The sequence below is a fragment of the Macrotis lagotis genome, chromosome 1, assembly GCF_037893015.1.
Source record: "Macrotis lagotis isolate mMagLag1 chromosome 1, bilby.v1.9.chrom.fasta, whole genome shotgun sequence".
In the NCBI taxonomy this organism is placed as follows: Eukaryota; Metazoa; Chordata; class Mammalia; order Peramelemorphia; family Peramelidae; genus Macrotis; species Macrotis lagotis.
The window spans coordinates 567,308,734-567,326,719 of record NC_133658.1 but is presented as its reverse complement, the minus strand read 5'-3'; the positions used below and the strand labels follow the sequence as shown (position 1 = coordinate 567,326,719).

The 17,986-nt window shown below is 36.9% G+C and overlaps 1 protein-coding gene across 1 annotated transcript in view; it reads right to left on the bottom strand.

Moving 5' to 3' along the window:
* GAP43 (growth associated protein 43) overlaps positions 1 to 17,761 on the bottom strand; it is a 133,270-nt gene extending 115,509 nt beyond the window's left edge. Inside the window, exon 1 of the mRNA XM_074234011.1 lies at positions 17,700 to 17,761. Coding sequence (XP_074090112.1) covers positions 17,700 to 17,729 — 30 coding nt within the window. The 5' untranslated portion in view covers positions 17,730 to 17,761. The remainder of the gene's footprint in view (positions 1 to 17,699) is intronic.
* Between the last annotated feature and the right edge of the window lie 225 nt (positions 17,762 to 17,986).

The following is a 17,986-nucleotide window of genomic DNA, read 5'->3' as shown; positions in this document are numbered from 1 at the left end:
GGAGAGCAGTTGGAAGCAGGTACAGTAGAAGTACTATCAGAAGGCATAAAAGGAGATGCAATTTCAATTTCTCCTCTAAGTATGTTCCCTAGCATCTATTTCCTATATATCTCTCCCTGAGTGTTTTTCTTAAGGTTGTCCATTTATGATGGGAAATTGGTCCTCAAGTTTATTGAAGAGAGGAATATTTTATTATGACATTTTTACTATATTGTTTCATTAAATATTTGTGCTTTGAGCTACCTGTACTACCTGACCTTACCACAAAAGCCGATTTAATCTGTAGCATAATTTAAATCTAGTATAATAGTTATAAGATGAAACAGGAGGCTGATACCACAAAGAACTTATCTTGCTTTCCCTCTTCTTCCAGTCTACACTTTCAAAGAACCAAAGAATCTCAAAGTTAAAGAATTTCAAAAGTCTTTTCTCCCACCTTTTATCTAAGGAGAGTAATCACCTCCCATGCAATCAGTCAATCTCAGAGCTATGCTCGATGGGCAATGGAATTCTCACTTAAGCAATCCATTTCATTGTTAGCAATGTTAATATTTGACAATTGGTTTTCCAGAAATTGCATTGAAATCTACTTCACTAGAATTTTCAACAATTGGTCTTAGTCTTTCCTTCTCAAACAAAAGAAAATTAATTCCTTTTCCAACTGAGAAACCTTCAGATATTTAAAGTCAACTGGACTTACCTCCTAGTTTTCTCCTCTCCAAGTCAAGCATCTTCAGTTCCTTCAACTAATTATTTCTCAAAGTTTCAGGACTTCCTCATCAATCTGTTTACTCTAGTCTACTTAAAAGTACACCCTTTTAAAATGGAGAACATCTACAATTATACACAATGTTCTACATGTTCATTTGATCAGGGCAAAGAGTAGCAGTTATTACTTCCTCTTTGGAAACTATAGTTCTATTCATGTCGGTAAAGTTCACATTAATTCTTTGGACTCTCTCATTACTCTGCTGATTCATATTGAGCATCAAATCTAGTTTTTGAATTTTTACTCAAGATACTTTCCACATGAACTTTCTAGCCATATCATATTTATACTACAGTTGTTTTTTGAGCCCAAGTATGGAACTTTATTTTTCTCAACACTGCACTTCATCATGTTAGCTACAATCATATTGCTTGAATCTGCCAAGATCTTTTCAACTGCTTATTCTGCATTCCACTTTATTAACTGTGCTTGTCTGCTATTGAAGTCCAATCAGTCTCACAAATAAGAACAAAAACAAGGATGAAGGTGGATAGGAGGAGAGGAAATCTTGAGAGCATGCTTCTCACTGTCCACACCGCTACTGGGAGAATTCATGATTATTCCTGTAGAAGACCAGTATTTCCCCCGTCTTTTTGGTTAAATTTTAATCAAGGAATATTAAAGGCAGAAAGAATTTGAGAGGTCACTTAGACAAGAAAAGTAATACTTCAAGGATGATCCTGAAGGAAATTTATTTGAGATGGGAAAATAATTAGATTGATTTTTGTCTAAAAAATTTGTAAATTTTAGCTTAGTGAACAGTGAGCCCTACTTGAGTAAGGTCTAGAATTTCTTGGTCTTAATCCTGTTCTCAACTGTATATGGATGATTAAGTGAATAATAATCAATAGTGGTAGAAATTCATAGGTGCCAAATAATGCAGCTGAAATAGATTTTAAAAATCAACTGCCCAAATATAGCACTGGACAAACTTCTCTATAGGCAGGGGTAGATAGAGTAGTGGTGTCCAATTTAAATAGAAACAGGGCCAAAAAATTGCGCGTGTGTGTGTGTGTGTGTGTGTGTGTGTGTGTGTGTGTGTATCCCTGCAAGCCTCAAATTAAATTAGACAATTATCTATGATCTACTGGATTATATTTATATTATTAAATATTTTCCAATTTTAATATTTTTCAGGGGGCACTTGGAAGTGTTGTGGGTCCCATGAAGCTTATAGTCCACATGTTGATTGATATCTCTGGTAAAGGACCCTCCATGACATGAAGTGACAAAATTAAATGGCAAAGATGGAAACTTTCCTGATCGGGACAGAGGACATAGGTTGGTATTATTTTTGTATTTAGGAATCAAAAATCTAATATATTAATGTGTAAATAGGATATTGGCTATTAAGATGCATTGTGAAAGGGCAGAAAGTAATTTGAGGAGGAAAAAAGATAAAAGTATTCTGTAGCCAATTCCAAAATCACAAGACAATAAAGGAGATTTGGTAGGCTTATAGTAGTTAAATAATAAAACATGGGCCTGATTTTTTCAGCTTACTTCATGTAACTTTACTGGGGCTTTATTTTTTCATGAGCAGCAACAACCCATATTGTTCTCCAAGGAGATATTCTTCTCTAAATACTGATTGGGAAACACATGACTAGAAAACAATTCATACAGTAATAAAATACAGGTCTTGGTGACTCCCAAGATCAATTTAGTCACAGAATAATCTCATATTATATTGTTATTAAGTCAATGATTTATTAAACATTTAATATGTGCCATGCACTGTTGTTTGCTATTCAATTATTTTCAGTCGTGTGTGATTTTTCATTACCCCATTTAGGGTTTTCTTGGCAAAAAAGTATTGGAGTTGTTAATCATTTTCTTCTCTAGCTTATTTTCTAGATGAGAAAACTGAGGCAAGCAGGTTAAAATAACTTATCTATAGTCACACAGTTAGTATGTGAGGCTGAATTTGAACTCATAAAGATGAAAGCTGACTCCATGGATGTCATGCTATCCATGTTGCCACCTAGGTGTTAGATATTAGGGGCTAATCCACATTGGTGAAGAATATTTCCAAAATATTGAATTTCTCACAAAAATTAAATTATGGGTCCCAACCACCTTACTAAATCCCACCCTCTTCCAATATGATAGTAGTTTAAGTATAGTAATAATTCAAGGGTAAAATAGGAAGAGCCTGAAGTGGATGGCTGTAGAAATTGAAAAGAATAAATCCAAATAAGAAATGTGACAAAATAACATCAACAGGACTACTAATAGGATGAAAAGGGCAAGGGAGAGAAATGAATTTCATTTGAGATTTATTGATCTAGCAGTGAAAAATTCAAATGGCAATGAACCCTTAAGTTTGTTTCTTTTTATTTATTTGCTCTTGGAGCAGGAGAGGATGAAGAGATTTGGGATCATTTCCCCATAGCTTTCTTCCTTCCAATCAACAGTAATCATACCTCACAGGATATAATATTACCATTGTACAAAACTATAAAATCAGATAGACATAATCTATCCAACAAATTACTCCAATTTGATGATGATTTCCCATCCACATACATTTTATCTTCCAGTCAAATTTGCCTGCTGAATGATTCCCCTTTATATGACATTCCATCTCCTGACTCCATGTTTTTTGCATAAGTTGTTTCTCCCAGACCTTCCTCCCCACCTCAGACTCTTGGAATCTCTATGTCCCTTCAATGGTGAGTTTGAGTGATACTTTTTTCTGCTAGGGTTTTTCATGATCTCATCAGATATTAATATGCTCCTCTCCCAATTACTTTGAATTTATTTTACATTGACCCATATGTGTACATGCAGTTCTCTCATAAAAAGTAAATTCCCTTAGGTCAGCACCTGTTTGAATTTTTTGTCTTTGTAACACTAGTATCTAACATAGTGCCTGGCACCAAATTACTTAATAAAGACATTTAATTGAATTGAACTGATTAAAGTATATTTAATTTAAAAAAGCCAGCTTTGTGCTAGGTGGCAATCAAAGGACTGGATTGTGGTAGAAAAAACAAAACACTAAGAGCTACCAAGAGACCTTGTGTCTACCCCCAGTTCTGCTACTAACTACTATATGACTAGACTCTAGGCAAGCCACTTTAGCTCCCTGAGCCAGACTGGTTCTTCATCTGTAAAATGAAGGCATCAGATCAGACAATCTCTGAGGTCTTTTCCACATCCAAAATTTTATGACTATAGTTGTGCAAAACAGTGATATCCTTGCCAAGAAACAGTGATTTGTGATGGACCAGGTAGTGGATACATGAATGGAAGCAGTGTTTTGAGGGCACTAAGAGTCTTCTCTTCTCAGAAAAGCAAGTCATTTTTTAAAATCAAAACAGCAAACTGATGATGGAATTTGGATCAGAAGCCAAAAGAGGTGAGTCAGGATATGAGCTTAATTCTTAGATTTTTCTTTTTTTTTTAGGTTTTTGCAAGGCAAATTGGGGGTTAAGTGGCTTGCCCAAGGCCACATAGCTAGGTAATTATTAAGTGTCTGAGACCTGATTTGAACCCAGGTACTCCTGATTCCAGGGCCGGTGCTTTATCCACTGCACCACCTAGCTGCCCCACAATTCTTAGATTTTCCAATGAAGATTGGTACTATATTCTTGGACATGCCTTTTTATGATGACAAAAGTGTGGTTTGGGCCTACTATGACCATGAAAGTACTGGTGACTGTCTTTTGCAGTACTTGTCATCTAACATTTTAAGGGCAATTTGGTAGTACAATAGACAAAGCCCGGGACCTAGAGACAGGAAGACTCATCTTCTGGAGTTTGAATCTGACCTCAGGCACTTTCTAGCTGGGTGATCCTGGGCAAGTCACTTAACCCTGTTTGTCTCAGTTTTCCTCATCTGTAAAATGTGCTGGAAAAGGAAATGGCAAACCATTCCACTTATCTTTGCCAAGAAGACGCTGAGTGGGGTAATCAAGAGTTAGAAATAACTAAATAACAACAAAATTATTTACTTCTCCAGTTTCCATTCATTGAACAGTGATAGAGTTCTGAATGTCTATTAAACATCTGTTAGTTTCCTCCTCCATGACAGATTACATAAAACTGATATATAATATGGATTTCTCAGGATGAAGAGGAGACAGCATTAGGACCTAAGTCTTTTGCTCACTTCTTGCTATAAAGCTCAGGAACAAAATGCCTAATAGTGGCCAGAATCCAGAATCTGGCTCAGTTAATGAAAACTCTCATCCTGTGTCTTTTAATCAAAGGTTCTCAGAACCCTAAAGAGCAATGGATTAAGGGGATTAACATGCAAGATTTTATTCCAAGTGATTGCCAAACATCAATCTGCAACATCAGCATACCTTATCACACAGCAAATCATGGCTTCTCCATAAGACTCTTGAATATTTGCAAATATCCTCCTCTCTCCATATGATATGGAAGAGTTAAGGATAAATTTCAAATCTCTGGAAAGAAACTAAGTGATCTGAATCCTTAATTCCTATCCCTATTCTTCAAAAGCTCTATAACAGAATACTTTGAGATGTTTGCATTCCACAAAAATTAATCCAGTGAAACCTCAACAGGTACTAGAAAAATGATCATCTACTGAGGTCTCTTCCACATCCAAAATGTTATGACTATAATTGTGCAGAATTGTGATTGAAATGAGGGTCTTCTGACCAGTAACATGTCTCAGAATTCTTCTTTCATGAGGTGGTCTAGTAAAAGAGCAATGAATAGAGGTGCTTCTGGAAGGAATAACAGGATCAATAATAAATCATTCCCTTCTCAATCGGATGAGGAACTTGAAGTCATAACGTCTATGGGCCTCATTTTCTTCATTTGTAAGTTGGAAAACTCTGCTCTGCCTCTCTCTCCATGACTGAGCTCAATATGGGATCAAAGTACTTAAGTCCTTTATAATTTAAAAACTCTATAAAATCATTCCATGAATGTTTATTGAGTACTTGCTATTTCTAATCATTGTACTAAATGGGGAATAGAAAGAAAAAATAGAAGCAGTTACTACCACAAAAAAAAGATCATATTCTCCTGCAGGAAATAGCCATTGTGTGTGTGTGTGTGTGTGTGTGTGTGTGTGTGTGTGTGTGTGTGTGTATATTTACATATATATATATATATATAGTGTGTGTGTGTGTTTGTGTGTATATATGTGTATAAAACTTAAACTATTTATTTTATCTTCTCCATCTTTAAAATTAACAAATTGGGGAGAAAGAACTCAGAAATACGCTTTGTACTGAAAAATAGGGAAAGGATTCAATGCTTATTCTCCTAGCCATTTATAATCTCAATGGCACTCTATAAGCGCTGAGTGGCAAATAAGAAATAATATAGGTGTAATGCACTTAACGAAATCAATAGGTTCCTAAAACGCTATATTTAAATTGATTTTTTTAGTAAATAAAGAGCTTCCTATTTAAGAGAGCCCTCCAGTGAATTTTTATAAGTGAATCATTTTTGTAATTATCATCTTCTAAACCTGTTTTATAAGTGAGAATTTTTACATTTTAAGCAGATAGGGTCACTCCTCTATCATATATAATGGGAGGTAAAGTAAGTTTATTCATAGGCTACAATTACTTCAATGTCAGTAAGATTGATTTGTGCACATTCTATTCATATTCTATGTACTTGTGAGATTTGACCAAGTTTTTACCTTCAGTGAGACCACGTTTCATCTTTATTCCTTTCCTAGATGCTTCCAATATTCACTCTCTTGCTAAAGTCATCTGCCCCATATAACTCTTTGAGGACAAGAATTGTTTCATTTTTGTTTTTTTATTCTCAGGTTTAGCAGTGTCTGGTATTTTTCCTTTTTGGAAATGGGGGTGTAGTATGTCTCATAATCACAAAAAGGAATAGTCCAAGTTGCAAAAAGAATGAAGATTCTACCACCACCAGATTCTCTTCCCTCTTTTTTACCCTTCCCCACTCCCTTCTTTTGCTGATTCATGAGGTTCAGGTGCTATGTGAAAAAGCAGCAAATTCCTTTAAATTTTCCATGTGCCTTTGAAGATCTTTCATTTTTGTCTTCATTCCCTCCTCTAGGCTCAGCAACACAGTCATTACTTGAACTATTAATGAAGAGATATATATTATGGTTTTTCAAATTTTTACAGAAAGATGACATTTCTGAGTCATTATTTATTGGAACTGGGAACTACAAATAGTGGCTGGAAAGGATGATTACCAAAGTCCTACATTTAGAGAAAACTGGTGCATATGGAGATAACAGCTCAATATTTTAGGATGCGCCAGCTTTCTAAAAATAGAGAAATATGGTGATTATCACTGGAATTAATTCAAGAACATTCAGAATGAGATGAGTAATGTTAAGGAATACCATTCTGTGATACCACTCACAAGGAGCTAAATTTCATACCCCACATACCGTAATCCTTTTGAGGAAACTGGTCCTAGGAGCTCTTATAAGTGAAAAAAAGTAAAGGTTAGGAACAAACAACACATTCTCAAATGAGCAATAACATATCATAGTTATCATCTCTTCAGAGTTAGGCTAACTGCCAGTGAAGCTTCTCCTAGGTCTTTATCCTTGTCCCTCTTCCCAACAGTGACAGAAGGGCCCCATAGTTTTATTACTACCTTTAAACAGATTGGCGTGCTGGGAAGAAACAAATAGGCATTCTACCAATAGCAGGATTTAATCAACAAGGCAAGGAAAGATGCCTTTATGAGCATTTACTATGTTCTAGGCAAACCTAGAGAGATATCTTCCTGAGTTCAAATTTCACTTCAGACTATGAGAAAGTTACTTAACCATTTTTGCCTCAGTTTCTCCATTTGTAAAATGAATTAGTGAAGAAAATGGCAAACCAGTTTAGTATTTTTGGTTAAGAAAACCCCCAAAAGTCAGACACAATTAAAGAGATTGAACAACAAATGAGACACAGTGCTAGACTAGCAATACAGAGACAAGAATAGAACAATCTGCCCTCAGAGAACAATATGGATAACAACAGGCAGACTGCCTTAGTAAGTGATGCAAATTGGAAACAAATTATTAGATTTGGGGCAAAGGTAAAAAGTTGTTCATCAAATCTCTTGACTGAATATAATAGGAATAAAATCTACACAAGTACTCATATATGTGAGTGCATGTGTGTCAGGGTGGTGGGAAGAAGGGTAACATGGGGCAATAGGTTCAATTTGAATCAGAAAGAGCTGGAATCATGTTTTTGCTTTAATAATTATGAGTTATGTGACCATAAGCAAGTTCCTGAACCACTCAAAGATTTAAGCATCTTTTCAGGACTCTAATTGCTGCTCTGCATTTGAAGGAGAATCAAGCCATCTATGACTTTTAGACAATCTTTGAAGCTTATTGCATCACCTTATGACCAATCTAGAAGATGAGCCAAAGGATGATTTCCATGCTATGATCTAATATAGGATAGCATATATGTATGAATCCGATTTTGATTTATATAGTTAATGTAGATGTATATCCATGTATTGTAATCCTATTTATACTTTATATGGAATAGATTTATATAACTTTGTATGTACTTGTATATACATGTATATATATACATGTTTGTATATACTTATGTTCATGTCTATAAATACACACATATGTAGGTAATTATTTGCTGAAGTTATGATTAATTTGTGTTTCAGGATCATTAGTTGCTAGCAAGATCAAAGACGGAGTGGGGGGAGAAGATTGTCCTGAGACCATAAGTTGTTGTTTTCTAACTCATTCAAAATAATTTTTGCTACTATGCAATATTTCTAGTCTATTTACACCCTTTTACACCTTATTAAATAATACTGGAATTTATTCATTTAACAAACACTGAGCTCTTACTATCTTCAGGTTGCTCATCAAGACATGTGATTGGGTAAAATATGGAGGGTCCCTGATCCCAAGGAGGTAATGGTTTAATTGGTGGGCAGACTTTTGGGTTCAAGAAAAATAAAATCATGACTATTCAGTTATTATAAAACTGGGCTGTTCAATACTCCCAAATCAGTTAAATCCATGTTAAGGAAGATGAATTCTTAGAACAAGGCAGAATCCAAATTAAAATAAAACAGGATTTAAGGATTGGCAGAGAACTTAGAACCTCAGAAGCATGAAATAACAGAATTCAAAGTTGGAAGATACTTCAGCTACTGTCTAATCTAACCAGTACTTGAAGAACCATTTCTACAACATGCTTCAGTGTTCTGAAAGCTTCCACCTGAAGAAAACCAACAAGGGGGAATCCATAATTGTCTGAGCCATGTTGTTTCTATTTTAATCATATTTTTGGAACTTTTTATTACCCCTTTGATAAGCCTAAATTCACTTATTTCTAATTTCTACCCCATTAATTCGAATTCTTCCCTTTAGAGCTAAATTGAAGGAGTTAGGGACTAGATTTGTAATTTCACTGGTATAGAGGACTTGTTAGTAAGAAAATTATATTAGGTGAGATGGTACATTCTCTGCAATCTATAATCTCAAAAAGTTTCTTGTGGGAACTGAAAGAGATTGTATTCTTGACTCTTGACTCACAGATATAACACAGGTATGATAGATATACCACTATGCCACTATTACACTACTCCAAAATGAACATGTCTAACATTTTCTTCAATTGTGACCCTCCAAATACTTGAACCTCACCACAGCATCTCCCTCTTATTCAAACTTAAACCACCCCAATTCCTTCAATTGATCTTCATATAACATTAATTTAAAGATAGTTCTTCTCAAGACTTCATGTTATCAATGAATAATTAGATGGTGTAATAAATAGAGCAGAATAGAGCAGTTACAGAGTCAGAAAAAAATCACATAAGGCAAAGTCACTAACTTGTGACTCTGGGCAAGTGACTTAATCCAGTTTGCCCCTGTTTCCTCACCTATAAAACAATCTGTAGAAGGTAATGGCAAACTATTTCAGTATCTTTGCCAAGAAAACCTCAGGTGAAGTCACCACCATCAGATACAACTGAAACAACTCAAAATAAAAATAACAACAACATATTAAAGTATGGTGGACAGAACTGAGCACAGCCCTGCAGGCCCAGTGAGAATAGAACAAAATATAGTGTAATCAACATTCCTTTGTCTCCAGATTTATACATCTTGAAATGCAGTCCAAGATGATGGTAGCTTTATTCACTACCATATTATAGTTTACTTGGTTTGTTTTTTGTGGGGTTTTTTTCTGTTTTTTAGTTTTTGCAAGGCAATGGGGTTAAGTGGCTTGCCCAAGGCCACACAGCTAGCTAATTATTGTGTCTGAGGTCGGATTTGAACTCAGGTACCCCTGACTTCAGGGTTGGTGCTCTATCCACTGCGCCACCTAGCTACTCCAACTATATAATAGTTTACTTTTGTTAAGTCCACAGAACCCTGAAGTTTTTTCCAAAATGCCTCTGCTTTTTACATCCTGAACTTCTGAAGTTGCTTTTGTTGAAGCCAAGTGTCTTATATTTATCTGAGACCATTCCATACTTGAAAAAGAATCCTTTCAATATTCTATCTTGTAAGTTTTCAACCATATTCTGATTGAACCTCGCCAGTGTAGAGACACGATTATCATCTGAGACAGACTATTCTACTTTAAGATATACCTAACCTTTGTTATTTCAATGTTTCATCATAGGGTGGAGGTAATATTAATATTTATCCTTCATTTTCAAAGAAGATCATAACGTCAGGGAGATATCATGACAAGCCCATAAATGGGATTGGAGTGAGTGGGTGCTGCGCTAAGTCACCAGCCTCACTTTCTCCTCCAAAATCATCAGGGTCCAGTGACCAGACATACCTCAGGATGCCTGGAGATGTCTTTGGATGTGGGACAATCAGGTTTAAGTGACCTGCCCAAGGTAAAACAGTTAGTAGGTACCAAGTGGCTGAGGTTGGATGGATTCAAACCCCCATCCTCCTGTCTCCAAGGCCATGCTCAATTCATTGAGCCACCTAGTTACCCTGGAGGTAATATTAGATATTCAATTCTATGCTAGTGGTTTGGTAGATTCTATCACTATAGAAAGTCTTCAGTTAAATATAAAATCCCAGGACCATTCTCAGAAAGTTTGGCAATTTGACCACCAAGTAATGGATTGTTTTAGCCCTGGTGAAGCTAAGTTGGAAGATTTATTACTGGAAAGTTGGGTGCCAGGTGTTGATTTCTGGAGGCCACAGTAAATTCTGATTCACAAATAAAAATAAGGGATTGTAATCTACATCAATGGAGGGAATGCTTTTAAAAATATGAAGGCAGAAATCAAAGACAATGCTAATTTTTCTGATAAACCCCACTAAGGTAGAAAGTATTTTCAGAGGCCCCTAATTGAAGGTTTACACTAGAAAAATTGTGAGGATATAATATGTTTTTATAAAGTACTTTGCAAAGCTTAACATGCCATAGAAATACTGGCCATCATCACCATCATCATCATCATCACCTGAATTTTGGTCACAAGATGATAAAATTTCAGCCACAGAAATTCAAGAAAATAGTAGAGAATACTTAAGATAAAGAGGAGCTGAATCAGTGAGGGGAGTGTCTAAAGGAAATTATGGATTCTAGGATCACATGATCAGAACTCAAGGCATAGAAGGGACCTCAACTAGTCTACCTCTCTAAATTTGCAGATGGAGAAACTAAGTCTGAGAGTGGTTAAGGATTTGTCTAAGGTGATACATATACTAAGGTTCTGAAGCCCAAGTGCTGAAGTCCACTTGTGGGAGGGAGAGTGGAGAGAGGATACAGAGAGGAGAAAAAGGAAAATTTTAAAAAGAACTGAGTAGTGATAAACTTTGGGGCAAGAATGATAATTTAACTTGAGAATATCAGGAAGGTTAATCAATCTTGAAAAATTGTAGCTGGGTCAGAAATTCACCTCTAAGTGAAAAACTAATTACCTTTAAATAAAAGGGTGTGACTCATTCAAATATACATCTAATAGAAGGGAAGTTTTAAATTTTCTAACCTCTTCTATTAAAATTAAAGGGTTTCAGTTAAATACATGTCATTCCAAAGGGAAGAAGTACATATTAAAATACAACTACATGCTGATAAATTTTTAAGAACTACCTTCCGGGGGGGGGGGCAGGGGAAGAAGGTGAAGAAGGTGGATAAAGGGAATATAGCCATGACACATTATAATTTTAAATTCAAATTATACCTATTTTCAACATAATTTTTTAAAATCTAGAGAATTAACAAACAACAAATATCAAACCATGATTTATAGTGTTTGCTGATTTTTGAAGAATGAAATTTTTACAGTCAACTCTCTGATTCAGATAAAAATTAATTTTAGCATACCCCTGTAATATATTTCCAGGTAAAGGGAATTATTTATTAAAGTTAAGATTGTAGGCTATTCTACTTTTGGCTACTCTAGTTCTACATGAACGTCTAATACTCTTCAAGCTATTCAAGCTTTAATGGGATGGCAAAGGTCTTCCCTTCATTTACTTGTATTTTGGTGTAATATTTTTTGGTGCAGTATTGTTACATAGTTGGTTGATTAGTGGTTAGTTGTATAGAATTCTAAATTGTGCTCAAGTATCTTTGCAAACTCATGCACCTGAATATAGAAGATCCAGAATGCATATTGAGTTCTTGAGCATTCTGTTCTTAGTGTAAGGAAATGGAAATATTGCAGCAAGAGATGAAAGGTAAACGCCAGAAGGAAGAGCAAGTACAAAATAGCAAGTGCCAATGTTCCACCAATAATTTTAAAATATATTTCACAGGTACAGTGAAAATAGGGAAGCCATTTTGTACTCAGGGTTGTTAAAAATCCCAGCATGTGAGTTTCATATCTTTCAATCATAAAATTCTCTTCTCTACATTCATCTTCAAATTAAATTAAAACTATGAAAGATGAAAGCTTTTAGAATCCTACATAACTCTAAAGATCATCTAGCCTAACCTTTTCATTTTACAGATTAAAAAAACTGAGGATAGAGAAGAGAAAGACTTGCTCAAAATCAGACAGAAAATGCAGTTAGGATTCAAACCTTGGTATTATGACCTCACAGCCAGTGATCATTCCACTAAAATTATTCAGATTTGCCAGTTCACCTGATAATTGGGACCTTAAAAAGGATCCATGTTTGCCTTCACTATCAGTGATAATGATAAGGCAACTAGGTGGCACTGTGAATAGAGTACTGAAGTTGGATTCTCAGATTCTTATTAGTGATGTGACCCTGAGCAATTTTTTTAACCTTTCTGGGTCTCAAGTTTTCTTAAGTGTAAAATTAATGAGTTGGACTCAATGTCCTTGAAACTTCCATTTCACCTCTAATTCTCTGAAAACTACGGTCATGATACATCCCCCAACTCTAGATTCTCTGCCAAAAAGTGGGAGGGGAATTCCCTCTACAGTTGCCACCACTCAATTTCTCATGAGTTGATCTACTTTAGAGGGATTAGAAATCTTGACAGTATGAAAAATAGACTGTCCGAAGTTAAAATCAACTCAAGGAGAAAAGATGTCTTTAGTTTTTAGATGAACTACTTGATCATAGTGAAGGAATGGCAGCTCTAGGTCAAGGATACATTTGAAAAATAAGAGGGCAAATAAATACACACACACATTTCCCAAGGAATAGAGAGGACATTTGCTAAAATCTTTTGATTCAATATTTCAATGATTCTTGATTTCTTTGGTTCCCTTGTTTGTGCCTTAGTAAATGGTCTTCACAGATTACTATGGCCAAAAAAATTCGACACCTAGTACCCAAATTCAAGTCATGAACTTCTCAGAACTTAACTAGGTTGATCAGCTTCCAATGAAGATGAGAAAATTCACTGAAACTTTTCCAGCACAGGAGAACCTCCCAGAGACTGTTATTTAAAAGAATCATCTTTAAGAACACAAAGTTCATCTCTCTACCATAATAAGGTCCAAATTTCTCTTCCTCAATTTCCTCATCTGTAAAATGAGTAACCTGGATAATTTCTAAGGTTCTTTTCATACTAAGTTTATGATACCATGATTAGAATGAGAAATGATCAATACACACAGAATCTTGTCTTGGAATGACTGTTAATTATATATTCTGACCATTGGCTAGAAGGAAGTCTATAGGGCTCAATACTCCCTCCAGATGGAAAGAATCATCTGATGAATAGATACATGTTTTTATTAGGATAAGAACCAACTCTGAAGCATATGAAAGGCAAAAGAGACCCTACGTCATTCTTCTCAGTGATGCCCTTTAGCATGAAACATGAAAAGAAGATCTCTGTAATTGTGCCAGATCAGCAAAAAAAAAAAAAAAAGAGTTAACTCTGTAGTGACAGTACACTGACTCACACAATGTTAGAGCCAAAAAAGACCTTGGAAGATATCTAGGTTAACCCTTTCCATATAGAAATGAGGAAACTTAATGTCCTGAGAGAGGAAAAAAAAACATGATTTTATATATATGTTCATTCCTCTAGCCTTGAACTAGATTACAGGGAAAAATTCATCAGAAATGAATATATGCCTAAATTTGCTAGGACTTTCTGAATTCCTTTGTGAAGATATCTGGAAGAACACTCCCTCTCTTTTTCTTCTGCTATTTAAATTTGGATATCTGAATGGTTGCTTGAAATATCTTTTAAAATATACCTTATTTTGCATTAAGCTCATACTTAATTATTGCAGGAAGTTATTGGGTGTGGCTTACTGATATAAAATTTAGGAAGCATCCACTTCACCACTAGGAGGAATCTCCTGGGAACCAAAGGATAAGAACATTATTTTTAATCTGTTCAAATCTTGCAAAAGTAAAACCAATAAAATGAGTATTCTAAACCACATTCATACTCCCTGTTCGGGGAGGTCAGCACACAATACGGTTCTTTTCACTTTAGGTAAAGATAATTTTTTTTAAACAAAAGGAAACACCCACATCTCCTGTGCCTTGCCTGTTTCTCCACATACTAACACACCTTGCAAGTTTTTCAGTGTCTTCCATGTTCACTGTAATTAAGCTATATAAATGAGGCCCAAGACATTTTAATATCCTAAAGCAATAAAATGTCAACTAGTCATTAATTTTTCCTCCTTCTCCTCCTACTCCTTCAATCCATCCCTTCTCCATTCTCCTCATCCCTCTCCCACCTTTCTTCTCTTCTCAGGCTCCTGACACAGCAAGACCTAGCAGAAGCTAGTTGCTGAAAGAGTTCATTAATGTTGGCTTCCCACCTATTTGCAGTAAACTGCAACTTGGAAATATAGGGTAGCTTTTTTTCTGCTCCTCATGCGGAAGAGGAAGGAAAAGCAAATCCCTCCACCCCCTCCCACTCTGCTCTGTTGGATTTCTTGGGTGTGGCAGAGTTGAGACCTTAGCTGGATCTTGCTGGGGATTTTTTCCCTACCAATGGAAGAGATGATGAATAAAGGGCAGGGAAAGGATGGAAGCCATCAGCTTTTACCCTTGACTTTCTAGGATCACATCACCCACAAGTGGGAATCCTGCTTTCCACTTATTGAATCACTCATGTAATACAAATGCTATTCAGTGTCTCCGGGAGCCCACACCCTTATTACAGTAGGTCCATCTGCTCTGTGTGATGATCTACTGAGAGCTAACTGCATGTACAGTGAACACTCCTAAGGCTGGTCCACATATTATGTGAAGGCTTTTCAGTCCCAACTGCATGTACCTGCAAAGCATGTGCCTGTGTGTAACACATATCTCATATATGTGTATGTGCTTTGCTCCCATCACTGCTGCTTCTGCTTGTGATTAAACATATGTGACCATATAGAAACCATGATTGCACATGGATGGGCATAAGTATGTGTGCCAATACATACATACATGTACTCTCCCAAGTCTATATCATTTAGCTTGAGCAGTTTGTACATCAGAGAAATGATATATGAAGCTATTAGTAAGGAAAGATTTTGAGTGATGACAGTTGGTCTCATTTTAGGAGGGGGATTCCTTAATTCTAATTCTCCTTAAACATCATGATGAGGTTCCCTTTGTCAAAGAGTGTGTGCATATATAAATAGGGTGGGAACCGATCTTAAACTGGTCTTGCTTTCTTTCCGAAATTAAAGCTTCTGTAAGAAAAGGCATTGATTTCCCAAATAGGGCTCTTCCTTCCCAAATTTTATTTCAATAGTAAGACAACCTTAGTTCATCTCTCTGACAATGTATATAACCCGGCCACCTGTGTCTTATGGACCACTTTATTAAAATGAAGACAGGATAGGAGCATCCCAACTTAACACATGAGCATCTGAGGCAGAAATTGCCTGAACCACGAACTAGATCCCTAGAAGTGCTGCAGGGAGGACCACACCCCCGATGCTCTTTCTCGCACACCTCAGGCTCCACCAACGCCCCCCCCCCCCAAATCTGCTACTTAAAAAAAAAAAGGAATCTGCCCTGCCTCTCTCCTCCCACTGCTCAGTCATTCTGCATGTCTGCCTTCCTCTTCCTCTTCCGTCTTCATCAGCCTGGGCCTCCACCCCTCATCCTACAGAGCTAACAGAACGTGCCCCCCAGCTGTCTGCACCAAGCTCACTCCCCTCCACCCCACCCTGTGCGATTTTTTTAGCGAGTGGATTACAAATCTCCAAGTATCCAATACCTCCCAGGCAAAATGCCCCAAATTTCTCTCTTCAGTACCCACCCCGTGGCCATGATTCTACATGGAGATTCACGCGTGCGCGCGCGGAGACACACAGACACACACTTAGACACACAGACACACAGACACACAGACAGACAGACACACACACACACACACACACACACACACACACACACACACACACACACACACCCTGCGTCCATTTCTACTCAGAGATCTGCGGTACACCCCAATGATGCCTGTTAGAGATAGCTTACTAACTGCGGAATCCTGTAAACCATCCTTTTCTTTATTTCCTCCCTCAAGTTTCCAAAACGCCTTTCAAGACAGAAGTGAGCAATGTGAAATGGAGGGAGAAGAAAGTGGGGATGGGGTCGGGGGGAGGGAGCCTGTGGGGCTGGAAATCTGGTATGTGACCCTCTTTGGGATGAAAATGAGTCACCTGCTTATTCTCTTTAGCCTCGGGTGTCTCTGGCCACTGGAAGCCCCAGAGAGATCAATTTTGAAAAAAGAAAAAGAAATAGAAGAAAGGAATAGGAAAAAAGAGGGGGGGGACCCTGGTTTCCAACAGGTAACACCCGGCTAGTCTTTCCCATCCCATCGGAGCTCAAAGCTCCTAGGGGCGTGGTCCACCCTCTCCTCAGACCAGCTGGTGCACAGTTGTCTAACTGCTCTTACTATGAAGGGGATCATGAAGAGGGTTTTTCCCCCATTTTTCACGGCCAATTGCTTTTTCTGCAAATTAATTATTTCCTTTAGTCTATCTAATAAAAATATTTCAGTCATTCTTTTCTTAAAAAAAAGAAAGAAACCTTCGCACGTTTTTGGTTTCTGGTTATTTAAAAAGTCCACCTGCCCCCATTCCAAGGCACATGCATGTAAGGAAATAAAGCATTTCTGGCTGCACATGAGAAAAAAAATTGTATGGCAGAATAGGTAGATTTAGCACTAAAGAAAATCACACCCCCCCTCAAAACACGCCTTATCATTCTGTATATAACATAAAGAATTCTCTTTTTTTCAGTCCACCTCTTCTCACCGCCGATCACTACATCAAATCTTTCTCCATGCACATCCTCAAAAATCAGAGAAATAAAACCCTGAGCGTTTATCAGTAACCCGAAGAACCCTTATTTCTCTCCAGTCAGACACATTTTCAAGCTTTTTCCTGATCAGCGACCATAAGCTAAACCCAAACCGTAAAGATAATGTGAATAAAGGCAGGAAAGTAACATTCAGTTACCAGATGTTAAGAAAATGAAAGCATCATATCCAGACAAGAAGCAGTTTAAAAGATTTTTCTCCCCTCATATCCAATAATCTGGGAATTTCTTACCCTTAAGTAGAAAAAGAAAAAAAATTAGCTCTACCTGTTTTGTTCTTCTCATACAGCACAGCATGATTGTATTGTCCCTTCCCCTCTTCTTCTTCCTTCCTTCCTTTCCTGCTCTCTCTTTCTTATTTTCCCCCCTCTCCACCTCTTTTCTGCTCTCTCTCTCTCTCTCTCTCTCTCTCTCTCTCTCTCAATCTCAATCTCTCTCTCTCTCTCTCTCTCTCTCTCTCTCTCTCTCTCTCTCACTCACACACACATACACACATATACACACACACACACACACACAGACACACCAGGGCAGTTAGCAGCAACTGTAAGGTC